General features: G+C 39.7%; 1 protein-coding gene across 3 annotated transcripts in view; it reads left to right on the top strand.

Annotated features, from left to right (window-relative positions):
• Positions 1-20,600, top strand: part of CTNND2 (catenin delta 2) — a 943,962-nt gene that overhangs the window by 505,659 nt on the left and 417,703 nt on the right. For all 3 annotated transcript variants that reach the window (XM_053592980.1, XM_053592979.1, XM_053592981.1), the window contains one exon: positions 7,260-7,454. In XM_053592980.1, coding sequence (XP_053448955.1) covers positions 7,260-7,454 — 195 coding nt within the window. The remainder of the gene's footprint in view (positions 1-7,259; positions 7,455-20,600) is intronic.

Consider the following 20,600-nt stretch of genomic DNA (forward strand, 5'->3'; position numbering starts at 1 on the left):
TGAATTTCAATCAAGTCATTTGTATGCACATGGCATTTTGGCAAATACTGAAATGCATGGCTAGTATGTTCAGGGCTGCTCTCTAGCTAGCCTGAGATAAGAAACGCAAAACAAATACTAGAGACAGGTGTCAAATTCCCACTGTCTACCTAGTGTGTTTCACTAATATCAAAGCTCCTTGGACAGTGGGTTCCTACCTGCTCTTTACTAAACTGGAGCTGAGTGTGAACTGTGGTGCAATTCACACCATCCGTGTCTTCGATGACACACAACCTTCTGCTAAAAGTAAAAATGCAAAGATTGATACGAGCCTCCCCATTACTCACTATCCCCCATTCCCAGGATCTCATAAATTTCCTAATGCCATCACAAAAGGAAGTGAACCAAAGTAGCCTGTTTTCCTAGCAGTTGGGAAGCAATGCCCGGGGTTAGCAAGAAAGCACATGAACAAGGGGCATACACTTCACAGAGGAGCAGGGCACATGGGCCCACTCACTGGGCTGCCCTGAGCGGTAATCCTGTTCTTTAAATTACTCTCCCTGAAAAGTATTTGAGTCCCGACAGATTACAGTCTTCATTTGTTAAAAGGTGCGATGAGGTTTTATGATGACGTTGCATTGGAAACCCCATCCAGAAAGTCACAAGTACAAATCATCTCGTGGTTTCCTGCACTGCCGGAGACTGCGTGAGTAGTCACTATTTCTGATAGCAACCACGCTGTACTTAGTATGATATGTGAAAATCTGGGCTTTATAGAGTAGGCTGAGTAGGAGCAAAGACCATTCTCCTGATATCAAGGTGTCCAGAAAAGAAAAGAATAGTGGAAATCTGTGTAGGAAAAAACCGGCTTCTGTTCCAGGCTCCACCCTCCTCTAGGGAAGTTCTTTTTTGCCTGTCAAGGGTATACTTTCATTAATAACTAGCGATGGGTGGACTGATTGCATCGTTTTTTCAAAAACCTGAATTCCTAGAATCTATTTGGGACTTTCCTTCATAGCATAAGAAATGTACAGCTTTTCGTTTTTTTGTTTTTTTTTTTTTTCTCATGAAGACAGCAGTTTATCTTAGAAATGAAAGGACTGTCTCTGCCCCCTGTTCACAAACACACTCATCCTGCTGCCTGGCTCAGTCAGACCTTTCTTTTTCTCCTTCCATTTCTTTGCAAGTGAGCATTTGAAACCAGCTGTCAAACTTAAAGAGATGAGTTAAATGGGAGTATGTTTTTAATAGTAGGGGTATCTCAAGGTGTAAACATACAAAATTTTATTTCTTTGTAGAGGCAGGTGAATTTGCATTAGATTAGAGAATCATGGATCAAGGAGTATAGAAATAAAAGAATATAAATGAGGTCTAACAAAATCCATCCTGGGCCTGTTTTGTTCCATTCAGTAATTGGCATAATCTGGTAATAAATAGTATTGTTTCAATAAGGAAAGAAATAATAAATTGAGGGTTGTAAAACAAACTTATTTTTTTTTCTTTTAAACATGTCTGTCTCCTCCTTTTCTCCTTTATTGGGGACACGGTGGCTCACAGTGTGATCAGAGGCTTGGTATTCACATTACAAAGCTGCTGGACGCCCCCCACTTGGCTGGGCCTGGGAGAAGCTCTTGGGGGCTAGAGCTCCTGGACACCCCCCACTTGGACAGGCCTGGCCAGAAGCTCTTGGGGGCCGCACAGAAACCAGCTTGTTTCCCAGATGATTTTTAAGGAAAGAAACTAATATTTGGGAATTAATAATATTCTAACGAGCAAAAATTCAGATACAAAAAAGAAATCTAAGAAGGCAGAGCTGAGTCTTTAGCCAGGCAGTTCTCACAACATTGCTGCCGGTGATCTCCCTCTGAATGTTTCAAATGCTTTTGACCAAAAACATGGTTGCTATTAATTTTGAAATGTTGAGTTTAAAAAATATAGCTTCAGTTAGCACACTTCAGTGTAGTGTGAACTCATAAAGAGTTCATATACTTGTGTTTCTTTTGAGAGACAATATGGACAAGTAGCCACCAGTAAAATCACGTCTGTAAATTTTTGGCTTTTGACCTCCTGCAGGCAGAGCCCTGACCTCCTGCAGGCAGAGCCCCGGCCTCTGCTGCTGGTCCCCTCTTCCCGAGAAGTGTGTTATTCCTCCTCCAGTGGGGCTCATTCTCACACAGTCCACAGCTCTCTGTTCAACAAACGTTCTTGACCACCTTGTGCAAACAGTACAACCTCCGGACCCTTTCTCGCCTCTCCTTCTACTCTGCCTCATTTTTCTCCAGTACCCTTGTCCCTGTCTGCCTGAATGTGATGTCTCACTGATCTGCAAAGCCAGGGACCTTGTCCTCCTTTAGGGCAGATGTCTTAAACTCCTGGAATTTCCTCCAGGCACTAGGCGTCATGCACAGTTGTCCACACATGACCAAGTGAATCCATAAATGACAATATCAATCACTACGAATTAATTGGTACATATAAACCGTAGATGTAAAATCTGGCACACAGAAACTTAGTTGCAAATCATTCTAAAAATAATGTCATTTTGCTGGTCAGATGAAAACAGAGCCCGTTGGGTTCTCTAACCCAATGTAAATATGGTGTGCTGTTCTTCACAAGTAAGGCACTGACCGATGCATCAACCCTTTTCGCTTCAGGATTATTTTCCGTGTCAGGAACTCCCTGCCAGCTTCCTGCTGGATTAACAAATAGCTGTTATCTTCAGTTTGAAGGTTTAATTTATGCCCTATCCTGTTCTAGGATTCTTTCACAGTCACATCCGTCTTTACTTCTCCTTTAAACTTCATCCATTCCTGCTTTCTTTGCAATTGTCCATTAGACAGCAACCCAGTTTTCTTAAGAAAAAGTAGATGAAACCGTAAAATTTACAAGTTTGCACTAGTATTTCTGAAAATTATCAGAAAAATCGGTATCTTTTAGATTATTTCAAAATGAAGTTTCCAAGTTATTTTTGAAATTTGGATGGTTTTTGTTAAGAAGTATTTGATCATTTTGTTCAGCTGAAAGCTATATATGCCTGAGTTGACATGATTTCCTGATTCTAAGATCAAGTAACATGAGAACACCTGTTTTTACCTTGCTTAATCCATGACAGAGCAGGTGCACACGTGATCCCCTTCGTTCTGATCTTCCAGTATCCAGTGTTGTACAGATGCATAGATTATTATCTCTGTGTTTACACCTAAGGAAACGAGGGATCAAAGAGTTTAAATGACTTCCCTTGGTTCATCCAGCTGGCTGGAGACAGATCTGGGACACAATTCACATCTTCTTATTTCAAGTTCTTTAGACAAAATGGGCACCAGAAACAGCAGAAAAATTACTGCTTTAGATACATTTATGTCTCCTGAGAGCCTTGCATACCAAACACTGACACCCCAGACCTCCCTTTTGTGTGCAGGATTTGATAGTTAACTGTGACTCAGGCCTCATCATAGTAGTCATGCCTGTGAATTATAGCCTTGGAACAAAGGTGCCAGCATGGAGGCAGGGATGCCTGAGGTTTCATGCCCCTCCGTCCTCCAGCAGGTCACTCTGCTCACCTCCCTGAGGCCCTAGAATCCATTCTTCTCCCTCTGTCACAGGACGGAACCCTTTCCTCTCTGCTGCCATTCCAGCCCCACAGCAGAAAGGTCCGGGGTCACTTGGGTTCTGAGCTGTCTGAGCACCCACTAAAGTCAGCTCTAGTGGCAGTAAAAATGTCTCTGAGGTTCCATGAGACGTGGTAGCTCTTGTGCTGTAACTGGCTCAGGCCCAGCCCCAGATCCACCTGTAAGTTCTCCCCAGTTGCCCAGGGCTTCTTGGACCCATAGGAATCATGACTTGCACAGAGCACATGTGGGGGAATCCTAAGGCCCCTTATCCCTCCTGCATCAAAAGAGCTCTATTAGCCAGCAGTCATGTCTCAGCTGTGAGTCTTGAAGCCATTTTCAGAAGCTCATTATAGATAGAACCTGACAGTGCCTGAGCTCTCTAGACGCCAACTTTGTCATGTGAAGAGGAGAAATAGGAAGAGCAAAACCACATTGTAAAACTGAAATAGTAATGCTAGATGATGTTGGAATCATTGCAGTCATTGGTCATGAAATGCTGTGCAGACACAGGTTTTACGCTTGCAGGACGCCATGTCTGCAGGGGCAGGGAAGCCGCCGAGGCAGCTGGTCTGGTCTCTTGGGTCTGCTTCCCTTTTCTCTTTGACTCCTCCATGTTTTAATTGAGCTTTGCTGTGCTGTGTGATCCTGTCAAGGTCAGGTTCTCAGAACTGTTCTCCACCGATGCATTGGTAAGAACACTTGGCCTTGACATCGCTGACATTTTCTCCAGTAATTTTCTTGTTATGATAACATAGTTCCAGTTCTGGCAAAGATGTAAATGCTTATGGTGTTTTGAGTCCAGTGGAATGCTTAGGACTCCCTGTCAAATAGATCAGAATGGTGAAAGAAAATTGCATTTTCTTTAAATCAGCAAATATATACACCCTCTGATGAAATACTTGAGCATATTCCCTGAAGAGCTTGCATGAGAAATTTTTTCTAAAAATTGCCCAAAATAAAATAGGCTTTGTTAGTATGGATCTGATACGTTCTTTCATGAAAGAGGGTGACAGAGCACGTGAATTCCAGCAGTGGCACTGTGAACTTTTGTTTCCTTGGCCTCTGCTTTCCCCTAGCTTTTTTCCAACTCTCTTGCCAATAATGCCCCCCCCCCATGAGCAACTGAAACTTGACCACAATGGATAAAATCTCTCATTCAGTGCTGTGCATAACGTGTGAATATGCAACTGGATGTTGTACTTTTTTTTTTGACAAGGAAACACTGAGCTTATGGTTTTACTAAGAACATGCTAGAAAGTATAGTATACTTTTCCAAGAGTTGATAATCGTGATATTTTTATTAACATCAGCACACTGCAAGTCTAGTAACCACAGAGGAAGACTTTACCTTAAATTCCTTGCTCCCTGGATAAGGACTCTTGGTCATTGATTTTATTTATGGTGCTGCTGAAAATTCCCTAATGCCAAGTACATGCTTGTAATGAGAGCATTTTCACACGTGCACTAAGAGCATGTCACTTAACAATTTAGTAGGGGCCCTTATTGGTCATCATTAGATGTTTGAAGCTTAGAACGAAAAAATATTGATTAAGTTCCAACTCTAAAGCTGCTGTGATGGGTAAATTTTACTTAATGATATAACATTTGGATAGAATGACTATTATTTTTTTTACTTTTAAATTCTTGGCAATATTATTGAAACTTTCAGGAGTGAAAATTGACAGCAGGGACTCAAGACGTATTGTACTTACACATGTTCCTGGAAAATACCAGCCGGAGATGATATGCCGTGTGATGTTGGCATTTGATAAATCAGATGCAATGAACCTAATTATGCAAAACAGTTATTTTGACTCTATCACTCATCTGAATGCTATCTAAATCAACATTGATTTAATTACTAGCAAAGGGAAAGGTAAGGAACTTGTCTGCCCTGTTCCGTTCCTTTCCTCAAAACGCTCGGTGATTTTTATCAACATTGAATTCATAGAGCTCTGAGCACTGCCCCATCACTCAAAAATGCTGTTTTCTATTTACTTACATTTAAAGCAGCCTGTGATAATTATTATACCCGTAGGATGTTTATCTGTTGACAATTTCAAATCTTTTGAATGGCTTTTTCCTCCAATATTCTAGATGAGAATATTAACACTCTTGGGCCATGTGTTCCAGATGAAACACCCTGTCTTTGAGCATTTGAAGACTTTGTCTTTAAAGTGACGATTGGTGAAGGCTGGAGCACTGGAGAGAGAACTGTTAAAAGACCGTTCACAGTTGAATCCCATGGTGCCGTGTGGGCATTGGTTTGAGGGACTTTGCTGAAGGCTCATTACTAAAATCAGCGCTTGTCTTCACTGGCTCTTGTGTCTCTACCCACTGTGGACAGATGCCACCTCACCGTGGTGCCTCACATCCATCTCCTGAGCCTGATGCAGATAATTCCCCAGACACTCTGCCCCAGTAGTTCTGACTATACCTGGGATGAAATATTGACTCTTTTTTTTTTTTTAGTCTATAAAGTTTTTTTGTTATAATCTTTTTTTTTTTTATTGTTGGGGATTCATTGAGAGTACAATAAGCCATATTACACTGATTGCATTTGTTAGGTAAAGTCCCTCTTGCAATCATGTCTTGCCCCCAGAAGGTGTGGCACGCACCAAGGTCCCACCCCCCTCCCTCCTTCCCTCTTCCCTCTCTCCGCTTTTTCTTCCCCTCCCATGACCTTAATTGTCATTAACTGTCCTCATATCAAAATTGAGTACATAGGATTCATGCTTCTCCATTCTGTCTGCCCACTCAGCTTCTTAGTCCTCATTAAAATCTTATTGTCTTCAAATGCTCAAAGACAGGGTGTTTCATCTGGAAGCTTCCTGCCTTTAAAGACATTCATATGGTTGTGCAGTTCTGCAGCATTGCCTCAAAGCAACACCCCTTCCTGTTCAAAGCAACACCCCTTCCTGGGCCATGCAAAGTGACACAAGTAAGCCACACATGTAAGGCTTCACCAGTAGTATAAGTGATACGTAACCTCCATTTAAAGATGAAACCAGTTAGTGACAACCATTTTTACCTTTACAGAGGGAGTTATACTAAATGTAAATGCTTCAACGTGGGGCGTCAGAGAAAGGAAAATGTAACATGGAAACTTTTTTCTTTAACCTCTGCTTCCCTTGGGGACTTAAGCTGCTGTAAGTCTAAATACTTGGGTTTATCCATGTTCAGAGAAAAACTGCCAATGGGAACAAATTCTAGTTCTCTTTTCAGGAATGACAGACTTCAAAATGTTTGGCCATCGTGTCTTGTTCATTTGCTCATCATTTAAGATACTTTTTTTACAATTTAAGGGACAAAGACTATGGGCTAATAAGATGTTTTTAGGATTGACTGCCTGATTCCTTTGGGGAAGAATACAGCTACGTGCATTAGGCTGTGGGGAAAACGGCGTTCCCCTGGTCTTGTTCCGGGTGGATTTATCTCAGAAACATTGTCATCCATAGAGTGAGATCAGGTTTGGTGCAAAGCCAGGCAGCTGGGGGAAGCCGATAAGCTGATTAGCCTGATGTATTTCTGCTATTTCATGTTATTCCTTTGGCTTTGGGGGGGATTTCAACAGTTCTGTGCAAATAAATAAATTAAAAAGTCCTTGATAAAAATAAATTCTATCTGAATATTGGAAGCCTTACTCTCCCTCCTGTTCATTTATTTCAGCTGGGTCCCGAGCCTCATACAGCAGTCAGCATGGGCACCTGGGCCCGGAGCTGCGGGCACTGCAGTCACCTGAGCACCACATAGACCCCATCTATGAAGACCGCGTCTATCAGAAGCCCCCTATGAGAAGTCTCAGCCAGAGCCAGGGGGACCCTGTGCCGCCAGCACACACGGGCACCTACCGCACGAGCACAGGTGAGCATTCAGGCCGGGGCTCGGAGGCCTGTCCCCAGGGGCGGGCCTGCGTGGGAGCTCATGTGATGCTCCCTAATGAAGAAGGGGTGTGTGTGTGTGTCACACTTCTCACAGACTTTGTACCCTGCCTCTGGCATTAATGTCTGTGATGATGGTGGTGGAAACAGGCTGTGACTCCAGTTTTGCCACCTGAGTCTATTATGAAAGAAAGAAGTGAGTGGGGTAGGAAGTTCCTTTCGTCAAACAGAAAAATTGAAAGAAACAACACCAGTGTTTTATACATTGTTATCAACTTCTTTACTAAATGGAAGTACTCCAAGAAAGCAAAGTCCCTTCTAGGACATAAAACACACATGTTCCATAATGGTAAGTGATTTTTAATATGGAAAAAACCATATTTACTAAAATTGTACCATCCTTTGAAAGGTAAGCTTGGACTTTATTTAAAACACACTAATAGGTTGAATCATAGGAAATTCTTGCTGGAAGGTCACATGTTGGCAATTGCATAGGGTTCAAGTCACTCTATACCACTTCTGGATTAAATATATATGTTTGAGTAGAACACAACTACGGGCCACATGAAGAAAGACAAGTATTTTTCAGAATACATAGTATGTAGCCATTTTCAAAATAATTGATCAAATGTCATGATTAGATTGTTAGAGAACACTTAACTATAAGATCGATATAATTACAACCATGTTGAGAATTGCACGTATCATAAAGTTGTGCATTTCTAAGTAAACAAACGTGTGTGTCTGGGTTGCGGACAGTAGAGCTCTCTCCTCTGCAGATGACACAGATTAGCCCCAGCAGGGCTGAGGCGAGGCAGGCATTCTGTGCCAGGGCGTCACACGGATCTCTCCGTCCTCAGACCATTGCAACGTCTAGTGACCACTAAGCAGAGCATAGCAATTTTCTCAAACTGCATTATGATACTAAATTATATGTTTTGAAATCAAAGCAAGCTAAGCTGCTTTTACAGCTGATTATTGATACTTACATTTCAGTATTTCACTGCATCCTAGGAAGAAAGGCACAAGATACTCTTTATTTTAATTTTGACATCATAAATACCATCCAATGTTGGTAATACATGTCTTGGATTAAGTGAAAACGAATACCTATTTATTCTTCTGCCAGAATTTCTCTCCCCTTCCGTCTGCTAGATCCATTCCTGTCTAGAGCTGGGCTACTTTAGTGTTTAGTTTTTGCATATTATTAACTAAGGTAATTTTATTGCCATGACACCCACCCCTCATAAAAGAAGAAGATAACAACCCCATTTAATTTGAATAAAAACTGACAACAAAAGAGATTATGTTGATTCTCTGTTCCATATTCCTGTGCTCTTACAATTATCCCTTGTTAATAAATGGGAACTTAAAGAAAAACTACCTGCAATAAGAAAAACAAAACAAAACTTAATTTGCCTATATCACATTTATGGCAGGGAAGATGTCCACACTTAAAAAAAAATTAAAAATGGAAACTATAGAGTACTCTCTCAGCCAGGGGTCAGCAAACAAAGGGCCCCAAAGCCAAATCCAACTTTCCCCTTGTTTTAGCAGTGCTCTTGCGCAGGAATGATTTTTGCATTTTTAAGTGGTCAAGGAAAGAATAAAAAGGATGAATAATTGTTTGTGATATGTGAAACTTACATGAAATTCAAATTTCAGTGTCCATAAATAAGTTATTGGGAGACAACCACACCCATGTGCTGTGTATCATTGTAACAGCAGAACATGGGCAGGTGACAGAGACCATATGGTTGGCAAAACTGAGAATATTTACTATCCGGCCCTTTCCAGGCAAGGTTTGCTGACCCTCTGTCAGCTATCAGTGGAGAGCCACCCTGAATAACAAGTGTTTCTCTTTTCCTGCCTCCTGTGAGGTGAGGCCACAGAGCCTTCTAAGTGCCTCAAAGGGAAATCTGGTTGTTGGGGTTTTTCCCAGTAATAGTCATGGCCGAGATCCAACAAAGGTTTGTGATTTCCAAGTGTCCAAGACTCTATCCCAGCCTGCAGCTTTAAACTTGACATGGTTTTGAGGAAGTATGCTGAATCAAATAATACCACTAAAATTTCCAGAAATGCATGGTTGATCTCTTGGGAGTACAAGTGGAGAAGGGAAGGAACCTCTCCCCAGCTCCCAAGCACAGACCCACATGCTCTTTCCCTGCTGCACCTACACCAGCTGCCCCGGCATCTCCCCCTAGTTCATCTCATTTCAGGTCCTCACACGTTCACAGCTTTAGAAACTGTCTCTTTCAGAGCCTGCATGTTTGGACAGATGCCACTATTATGTAGGCACATCTTTTATGTAGATATCATAGGCACATAATATTACTAGGTCATATCTTCTATAACATACATAAAGATGGAAAATCGTTTCAAATAGCTATAAAGAGACATTCTGAGTTTTCTTCCCCACACTGGGAGGTCATTCACATGCCCTGTGTTGAAGGCACCAGTGCATGCATATCACTAGACCTTACAAGGCTTCCAGGCAGATATTTAGAGCAGATACTCTAATTTACTGGGAGAAGATGACAGGTTCTCCTGAGGCCTGTTAGGCCTGAAGCGTTCAGGACCCCTGACCATTAGCTCGGACTGGTGGCCGAGGTGATCTGAGCATCTCCCCCATCTTCCTGCCCTTGAGTAGCCTTCATTCAGCTGCATCTGAAGTTGCTTCCGTTCAATCTCTAAAGCATATTCAGATGATACTTCAGGGAAAGTAGGGCAGAAAGCAAATGGCTACTTTCAAGGATGGTTCCAGATGTTCTGAATATGTTCTCTTGTCACCAACAACCCAGGGAGGAAGAGTTGCTCATTTTACAGATCAGAACTGAGGCAAATAGATGTTGTGTAATCTGTCCCAGGTCACACAGGTCGTGTGGAGCCAACCTTCACACTTGGGCAGTCTTCTAGAAGCTGTGCTTATTGAACCCCGCATTTGTAAAAATCATCATTTAAAAACAAAATAAATACACAGGATGGACATAAAGTTCATGTGCAGTTTAAAATAGTTTAACATAGTAAATTGCATGTGAACTTTACATACACCCTGTATATCCATTTTCATTTACGGAGCTTAATAACATCCGTCGGACACTCTGTGCTGGATGCTCTGTCAGGGTCATGGAGGCTGAAAGTCTACTCTGCATCCTCAAGCATGTTCAGAGAAGGGCATAAACAAATGAGAAGTGAACTGGTAAGGGAAGGCTAAATGAACATTCCAGACAGAATTGAAGTCATTAAGGTATTGATGAAAACACTAAACCACTATGTGTGTCTTGTCTTTGCTTGCAATCATGTGACTCAAGATTGTGCTACACACAGAATAGTCAAGTTGCCCCACTTTCTCCTGCTCTCATCTTTCTGAATTTAACTTCTCTTTTGTTTATGGAGTGGAGCATGGGAAGCTATGTTTTTTGTTTTTTGTTTTTGCAGTTTTTGGCCCGGGCTGGGTTTGAACCCACCACCTCTGGCATATGGGGCTGGTGCCCTAGCCTTTGAGCCACAGGCGCCGCCCGGGAAGCTCTGTGTTTTCATCCCCATCCGCCCTTGGCTGTTCAGTGCTGCTGCCCGCATTCCTCCTGCTTCGCCCGTGCTGAGACCATCCCTGATCCTCCCTTACCCCCAAACACCACTAAAATTCACCAGAGTGATAGAGTCTTTCAGAGCTGAGAGAAGTTCAGGATGACAGCTGCAAAGAAGACTAGGAGACAACTTCAGACATGGAAGATGAGACGTGTTAGGGCTCCGTTAACTTCTCCACCAAGGGGATTTCTCAGTTGGCTTTTTGGCTGTCAGTTCCACCATCCCTCCTGCAAACCTTCCTTCTCCATCTCTTTTTCCTTGGTGGTTGCCCTAAGTAAGCCACATATGCCTGCTTCTTTAGTACAAAGACTAATTTAAACCTCAGATACCAACTCGGAGGAGAGCCATAGTCTACCTTTGGGTTTCAAAACACCCTCAAGGCTTTCTAATATTTAAAGCTGGCTGACCATAGTGTTAGGACCTCAAGCACATGTATTTAGGAATAGTCATGGAATGTTTGTGAATCAGGGTGCTGGAGTCTTCCCTCACTTCTCCTCCACTCCAGGCTCCTGGATGGTGTAAAATACAAACAAGGGTCACTGTTCACCCAGGAAATCAATAGACTCTTATGAAGCAGAATAGGCAGGGGAGAATGTGGTCGGAAACAGGCCTCCCGCCCACTGGAGACTTAACTCTGGCCACTGCAAGATAAGAATCAAAGACCTCTATCCCCCTGCCAGACTTACCAGGTGCATACACGCTCTGAGGGCAGCCCCAACTGTCTTTTTGGCTCTAGAAGTGTTCTGAGTAGGATGGCAAGAAAAAAGTACAAAAGCCACCCACCTGCCTGCTAAGGACAGCAATGGGAGACAGAAGCCACCATGATGGCTCCAGAAATATGGCAGCCGGAGAGAAGGGGAAAGAGTCACATTGAAATTGAGCAGTGGTCCCTGGTCAACAGGGTGCCCAGAGAGTACCAGTCACCATACACGACAGCCACTCCTTTCCTGCAGGACCAGAGTATATGAGGGGGGGTGTAATAGAGAGGGAGTCCACCAGGGTCCCCTCCCTGGTGGGAGAGGCAGAAATGTGTGACCCACAACTGAAACAGAAGACTTGTTTTACAGGACATCAACCCAAAGTCTGGGAATTTATTTTCTCCTGCATGATGAAAATCTAAAGAGACACGATTTTAACTAAGGTGTCTATTTAGATAAAATATACATCTCATTTGGGATAAGCCTTGTCAAAACCAGAGCTTGTACAAGGAGAAGTACAGGAAAAAAAAGGAATGTGTGGGCCTCATGAATTGGCTTATGGTAAAGTCTCTTAGGCAGAAACTAAATAACATGAGTTTTTATTCCAAACTCAAACACATGAGTGACAGTCAACATAGGAGTTATTTGATCAACACAAATGTTTGACTCTGACAACCCCGTAAACACATCTTTATAAACTATCAAAAATGGCCAGGGTCTGCTGTGGTGGTAGTTACATGAATTTTCTTTTGGATAAATGTTCTTTTAAATGGATGGTGAAAACAAGCTTCCTATGATGCATGTGTCAGCTTGTAAAAAGGAAAGAATTATCATAGATACACTGCAATGAGAAAGACCACTAAATATCTTCATGAGGTTGACAAGCACCACAACCTAAAAAGAAGAAAGAATAGGGTGCAAATATTTGCATGTGTGGAGAAAATATTATTTTTAAAAAACTTAATCCCTGCAAGAATAGCCTTAAAAAAAAAACAAACCTCTAATTACAGCTGAAGGAGGATAGTGTTTGATGGTAGAACAGTTCATTGGTAAAATTAAAAAATAATGATAAGTGTCATACTTTTGTACAAAGAAGTAAGGAGGACAATGTTGATTAATATCAATTCAGGGTCCTCAGACTGATAAATGGTGTGACTGACATTTAGCCTAGAAATACACCCCACCTGCTGGAAGATAGGCCACTTGTCATTTCATACTTTGTTGTAGGATTAAGCAGAGTGATGTTGAGAAGAACAGTAGCCACAGATTATATTTCATCTGCACATTGAATGGGGCTTCACATAATACCAAAAATCAGAATTTAAGAAGAATGAAAATATCATCAGAGGCTGCACTACCCTGGACCCATAATTACTACCCATTAGCAGATTCTACACACACGACCCGGCATTTCCTATCAGTTAAAATAATAATTTTAAAAGTTCTGGGCTAGATTATTTTGTTTTTTCCTTATTTATATTTTAAACAGGCACATTTCAATGCTGATGCATGTACGTTTATGGGGTACAATTTGACATTTCAATACGTACCTAAACATTAGTTCATACGTATGTCTTCTTTTAGGAAATATCTATTAAGGGCTTTTGCTCTTTAAAAAAAAATTTTTTTTTCTGTTTTTCTGGGCTCTCTATTCTGTTCCATTGGTCTACTTATCTGCTTTTATGTCAGTACCATGCTGTTTGGGTTACTAGAGCATCAAAGTGTGTTTTGTGGGTAATGTGATACCTCCAGCTTTGTTCTTTTCTTTAAGGATTACTTTGACTAGTTGGGGTGTTTGTGGCTCCAAATACATTTTAATAGTGTTTGTTGTACTTCTGTGAAGAATGTCCTTTGGTATTATCATAAGGCTTGCATTAAAGTTGTGGATTGCTTTGAATATTACAGCCATTTTAACAATATTAATTCTTCTCTCCATGAACATGGGATATATTTTCATTTATTTGTGTCCTCTTCAATTTCTTTCATCAAAGTTTTATAGTTTATAGTTTTCACTATAGAGATCTTTCATGACCTTAGTTAAGTTTATTCCTTGGTCTCTTACTATTTTTTGTAGCTACTTTTAATGGAATTGGTTCCTTAATTTTTTTTTTCAGATAGTTAACTATTGATGTATAGAAATGCTACTGATTTTTTTGTTTGTTGCTTTGTTATCTGTGAATTTGTGATTTGTTTATTAGTTCTAACAGTTTCTGGTGCAGTCCCTAGGGTTTTCTATATGTAAGATCATGTCATCTGCATAAAGAAATAATTTGACTTTCTTCTTTCTGATTTGAATGCCTTTTATTTCTTTCTTCTGCTAATTGTTCTGGTTAGGACTTCCAGTACAGTGTTGAACAGAAAGAAGTGTTGTAAGGGGGCATCCTCATCTTGTGATCTTAGAGGGCAAACTTTGAACTTTTCCCCATTCAATATGATGTTATCTGTGGGTTAACAGATACAACCTTTACTGTGTTAAGGGATTCACCTTTTATACCTAGTTTGTTGAGATCTTTTAGCATGCAAGTGTGTTGAACTTTATCAAATGCTGTTCAGCGTCTATCAAAATTATGTGGTTACAATCCTTGATTATGTTGAGGAAGTATATCACATCTATTGATTTGCACTTATAAAACCTATTTGATCATAATGAATGATCTTTTTAACATGCTATTGAATTTGGTTTGCTAGTATGTTCTTGGGAATTTTTGCATTTGTGTTCATTTGGGATATTAGCCTGTGGTTCTTTTTGGTTCTGTCCTCATCCAGTTTTGGTATGTGGATAATTCTAGCCTTATAAAATTAGTTGGGAAGTATTCCTTCCTCTAATTTTCTGGAATAGTTTGAGGATAATTCATTTAGTTCTTTCAGTGTTTATGAGAATTCATCCATCAGGTCCTGGGCTTTCTTTGATGGAAGACTTTTTACTACTTATACAATTTTCTCACTTGTTATTGGTCTGTTCAGATTTTCTATTTCTTCATAATTTAACTTTGGTAAGTTATCTGTGCCCAGGCATTTGTCCCCATTTCTAAGATGCTATCGAATTTGTTTGTAAGTATTAATAATAGTCTCTTATGATCCTTTGTCTTTCTGTAGTATCAGTTGTAATGTCTGCTTTTCCATCTCTGATTTTATTTATTTGAGTCTTCCCCTTTTTTCTTAATTTAAATATTTGTCAGTTTTGTGTATTTAAAAACAAAACAAAAATTTATTTCAGTTTTTGGCCGAGGCTGGGTATGAACCCACCATCTCCAGTATATGAGGCTGGTGCCCTACTTCTTTGAGCCACAGGTGCCACCCAAAACTGTATTTCATTGATCTTTTGAATTGCTTTTTTAGTTTCTACCAGCTCTGAGCCTTATTGTTTCTTTTCTTAGGTTTAGTTTGCCTTTGTTTTTCTACTTCCTTGAGGTTATTAAAAGTCTTTTTTTTCCTTTTTTGATGTAGGTGTTTATTGTTATAAGCTTCCCTCTTAAAAGTGCTTTTGCTGTGTCCCACGGGTTTTAGTATGATGTGTTTCCTTTCTCATTTGTTTCAGGTAAGGTTTTAATTTCCTCATTAATTTCTTCATTGACCCATTGGTTGTTTAGGAGCATGTTGCTTAATTTCCATATATTTGCAAATTTTCCAGAGTTTTTCTTGTTGATTTCCAGTTTTATACCATTGTGGACAGAAAAGATAGGAGGTCAAACCATTCAGTTTGCGAACTCATCCTAGAAAAAAAAATGCTACATACTTCATTGCTTATTATCCCTATAATCACCTTCAAAGTGCTTCCCTTGGGAAGCTACGCAGTGATGCACACACCTAGTCTACCCTTCAAAGCACTTTTTCAAGGATGAGTTCATGAAATTGTCAGGCCTCTTATAAAAACACTTCTGGTGGTCATTCCAGAAAAAGAGTTCTAAAATTGCTTTGAAGGGAGCTGACATTGGTGCATAGTTTCCCAGGAGAGTACTTCAAAGGTGACTATAGTGGTATTCTGGCAATGAAGTATATAACACATTCTTTAGGATAAGTTTGTGAATTTTATTGTCTGACCTTGTGTTTGATATGACCTTTACCTTCTTAAATTTGTTCATCCTTGTTTGATGGCCTAACATGTGATCTGTCTTGGAGAATATTTCATGTGTAGTTGAGAAGAATGTATTTTGTGCAGCTGTTGGATGGAATGTTCTGTAAATGTCTGGTAGATCTGTTTGGTCTAGATTCAGTATAGTTTGTCTCCAATGTTTCCTTATTGATTTCTGTCTGGATGATCTGTCCACTGTTGAAAGTAGAGGTTATGTTCCCTGCTATTATTGTATCACAGTCTCTCTCCCTTTAGATCGAATAATAATTTGCTTTGTTCTAAAATTTATTTATATGACTATTCTCATTCATGGAAACATCATAAACAGATAAAGAGATAAATACATCAAAGTCATAGCATGGAATACACTTCCCATGGAAATGCTTATTTCTACAGAATAAAAATGGTCACTGCACCTATGGTTCCAAATCCACCAGGTGCCAGGCTATGTCCCTGAATTTTAGTGCCTCAGCCAGGTAAGGTAGTTTGAGCACTTAATCTTCTTCAGAGTTTCTTTTTAGTCTCCTTCTGTGGATGCATAAAGAATGCAACACACCTTTTAGGCCATAACCACATATTGCCAAGTATTTGATGTAAAGTCATTTAGTGCTTAAGGAGGTGGAGCAAACTAATTCTGTTCCTTAGCAAACGAGTCCTTGATCCCAGCCTGCTCCAAGTGGTTACGCCTCCTGCAAAGCCACATAACTAATGATCCCACCTGGCTCTCTAGAGACAGGCTGTGCAGCAGGGAGACCTGCTGAGGTCGCCCTGTGCAGCCTCTCCTTCCCGCCTGTCTCATCCCGTGACAAGTCTGCTCAGCCCCTCCTTCTACCTGAGGTGAATAGAAAAAGTGAGTGCCCATGGATATGTTAGCATGCTCCACCCAACCACCCCATTTCCATTTGTTCAAGGACGTTTAGCCAACAGCCTTCATCTGGGTTCCTTTCCTCTTCAGTTGAAGGTGATTTTGCTACCCTGTTTCCCTGAAAATAAGACATTCTCTGAAAATAAGACCTACTTACAGGAAAGATAAGACGTGCCCTGAAAATAAGACCTAGTGCATCTTTGGGAGCACACCTTAAAATAAGACACTGTCTTATTTTCAGGGAAACAGGGTATTATTTCTCTCTGAGGAAGAAGATGAAGAAAATGCTTCAGGACAGGACAGGACAGATTCTGAGGAATATTGAAAAGGAGCGAGTTATTTCCAGGTAATGAGGATTTAACCAGGGACACTATATAGCACATTAATTTTTAGTCTTCTTTGGCATTTCTGCAAGCGTATGATGCTTTAAAGTGTGCAAGGCAAATTAACCAGGCATAAGGTATCTAACAAATTAGCCAGGGGGTAAAACACGCAGGTCCTTTCTAAATTTTCCTTTCAGCTCTGCACAGTGTTCTCTTTGGGTGGTCAGGGGAGTGTTGGTCGTAATACTACCTGCCACATAGGCTGTTGCAAGCATTAGATGAGGTAGTGTGTAGAAGCTTCTAACATGATGCCTGGCACAGCAGGAAGCTGTAAATAGATAAAGCGTCTATTATTTACCCTTTCCTAATATCTATGCAACATAAGCTCCCCCATTACCATTTGAAAATGTGCTAAGAAAGGTAAAAAAGCATGACTGTTTCATCATCCTCATCATCCAGGGATCATGACTCCCATTTCACATATTTTAAATTAGAGGGAAACCAAAAGGTACGGCATTAAATATACATATAAATATGTATAAATGCATACATTTGTAGGACTAAATGTGGAGTCTTTTGATTTCCATTTTATCTATTCACTTATTTACATTTTAACTTTTACACCAAATTCTACAAACCTGCTTGAGTCCATTACTCTGTGCTATAGCACTAATGGCAATGTGGCGATTGCTGACAATTGAACAAGATCCTATTTTTGGTAATCGCTAATTGAATTTTTTTCTGCTAATTTATATTGTACAGACCTAATGAAGAGGTTATGATTTTAAATTCACTGAGAGAGATAACAAGAAGAAAACTGAAAGTTGTTTGAGGATAGGGTTTACCATAATTTTCTCTTTGAAAGGCATCTACAATATATTCCTACCCACACTCCCACATTCAGTTGGAGAACCAGTGTTGTAAATACATGTTCAGTACCTTCTTTTCCAATAAAAAATAGTGTAAATGACAATGACATCAATAACAATGATTCCATCCCACTAATAATCATGCATTCAATGCCTCTCCCCCTAAAGATAATATTATATGACTTCAAAAGATTATGGTAAATTTATCCTTGAATATTTCTCCACTGAGTTTAGTGTGAATCAGCCTGTGCTCAGTGCAGAATTTTGGAACACATTTATAGTTCAGTTCTTTATGACACTGTTGGGAATACGTAGGGTTGGGTGCTAAAGATTCCTAATTCCTAAAATAATGAAGTTGAACTCTGTTTAAGAGGGCATGGGGCATGTTCTTGGACTCATTGTCGCCTACACTGTTCTAACTTCCCGAGCTTGCAGAGGGAGCATTCTTATTATATGTTTATTTTATTTATATATTATGTATAAATATATTTTGTTTTCCTATTTAACCCTGTACATATATATAAACAAAGATAAATAATACAAAAACAAAACTAGTCCTTTTTTCTTCCACTTTGTTGAACTGTTTTTATTTCCCCCACCAAGTTTCTTACTGTTTACCCAGATTCTTATGCATTTTTTTCTGTTTTTCTTTTTGCTATACTCCACTAATAATGCACGTAATCATGTATCATAAAGCAGAAGGCTTCCTTTTATTAAAAGGGATGTGCTTTCCCCTCTTTCAAATAAATATAGCACATAAAACCTGTCTTTATTTTTCCTTTATAAACTAGCCCTTTATTTGTAGAGCTCTACAGAAAACAAACAGATAATTTCATCAACAGCATAGGTGTCTGTTGAAGTACCAAGTCAGCTACTGAAGAGGCTACTTGTTTAGTCTCCCAAGGAGACCAGTGGTACAGTTCATTGAGTTCTCACAACTTATTGAAGGGAGACAGGGCTGTTTGCAGAGCAGGTGAGAGGAGAGGAGTGTTTACAGAGCTGATGAAGCACCTTCCCCCTCAAATGTTTGCCATGAGTATTCTCACTTGGATAGAGCAATCCTACCAGGAGACAATTTGGTCAACTGAGCTCTAAAACTCATTCAAGGAAAAGATGTTCAACAGGACAGAAATTAAGGGGAAAATTGCACTAAAGGAAAGTCTTTTAATACTGCAGCCAATATTCACTTACCAATATTAATGGAGAGCCATGATTTGCATACATGACATCACAGTCTAAATAGTCAGTGCAAAAAAGGGAGGTGAGAACCCTGAATCTTTGCACTGCTTCACCTTTATGCCATAGCACAACCCCCTTCTCTAGCATCAACTGATTTCAACATTGTTGATGGTAATAATAATAATAGCTCATTTATTTAACATTCTCTACATATTAGTTATTTAATGCTTTTCATGCATTTAAACTATGATCCATTTAGGCTGCGGGATTGTTTATTTTGTACGCTTCAAAAACACGAATGTGTTACCTTGTTATATTACCGATGATGGATTTGGTATCTTAGATTCTCACGCATTTTCTTGCTCGTGATTACATAACCTGGTCTCTAATGAAGTATGTTTTTCTCTCTGTTTGTATTGATATTTTACATTATTTTCATTGTCTTGTAATTTATTTTAATATGGGATGCCAAATTTGAATTCTAATTTTACGTTTTGAAGTTTTCATCATCTATTTTGTTTATCCAAAAGAAGTTTAAACCAGGGATTCAGGATTGATCCTTCCGAAGGGCCGTTCACCAAGGGCAAAAGTAGCGATGCGGTCGTGATGCATTTTAATGTGTTCATCCTAAAACTTGTTTGTCTGTCTCAGATTTCACATCCTTCTCTTTTCGTAATAGAGATATCAATGATAGGGTGATTATATGTATTGCTATTCTTTGATTTTCCTAGAAATGAATAAAGGTGGGTTTTTTCCATAGATTTTTCTGTATTTTTTCCTGCAGATCTCAGTAAATTCACTTTAATGAGAAATAGTCTAAATTAGTTAACACACCAATTTATAATAAGTTTTTTCAATGTAATATTGTCTTAATTCCTTTTATTAACCAATTTCTTCTCTGTACATTTAGCAGACATTTTTCTTAATTTTAGGCCTCTGGTCATTTTTCTAAGTTTTATTACCCTATAAGGTAATTCAGAAACAGGTATGTTTGAGGTTTTAAACAAAGTGCAGTAGCCATAGTTGTTATAAGTGTAAACTCTAGAAACTGACTTTAGGGGTTTGAATCCCTTTTATACCCAGACATCAGTAGACCCCTGGTAAGTTACTCAATGTCTCTGTGCCTCAGTTTCTTATTTGTAAATTGAGAATGACATGTTTCCTCTTTTATAGGGTAGTTGAGGGAAACAACTTTTATACAAATGAAGTACTTAAAACATCACCTGGTACCCAGAAGGAAGGACCATTTGTTCTGACGACATTTGTACAAAATTCTTTTCCAATTATCAGTTGTTTTCATCAACACTAATAGTAACAACAATAATAATAATAGCTCTTTTTTTTTTTTTTTTTTTTGCAGTTTTTGGCTGGTGCTGGGTTTTAAAACCCACCACCTCTGGTATATGGGGCCGGCACCCTACTCCTTGAGCCACAGGCACCACACAGTAACAGCTCATTTGTTTAAAATTATTTCTATATTAGGTATTTCACAATTCTCCTGCATTTAAATCAAATAGTGATCCCCTGAGGCCATT

The sequence above is a fragment of the Nycticebus coucang genome, chromosome 1 (genome assembly GCF_027406575.1).
Source record: "Nycticebus coucang isolate mNycCou1 chromosome 1, mNycCou1.pri, whole genome shotgun sequence".
In the NCBI taxonomy this organism is placed as follows: domain Eukaryota; kingdom Metazoa; phylum Chordata; class Mammalia; order Primates; family Lorisidae; genus Nycticebus; species Nycticebus coucang.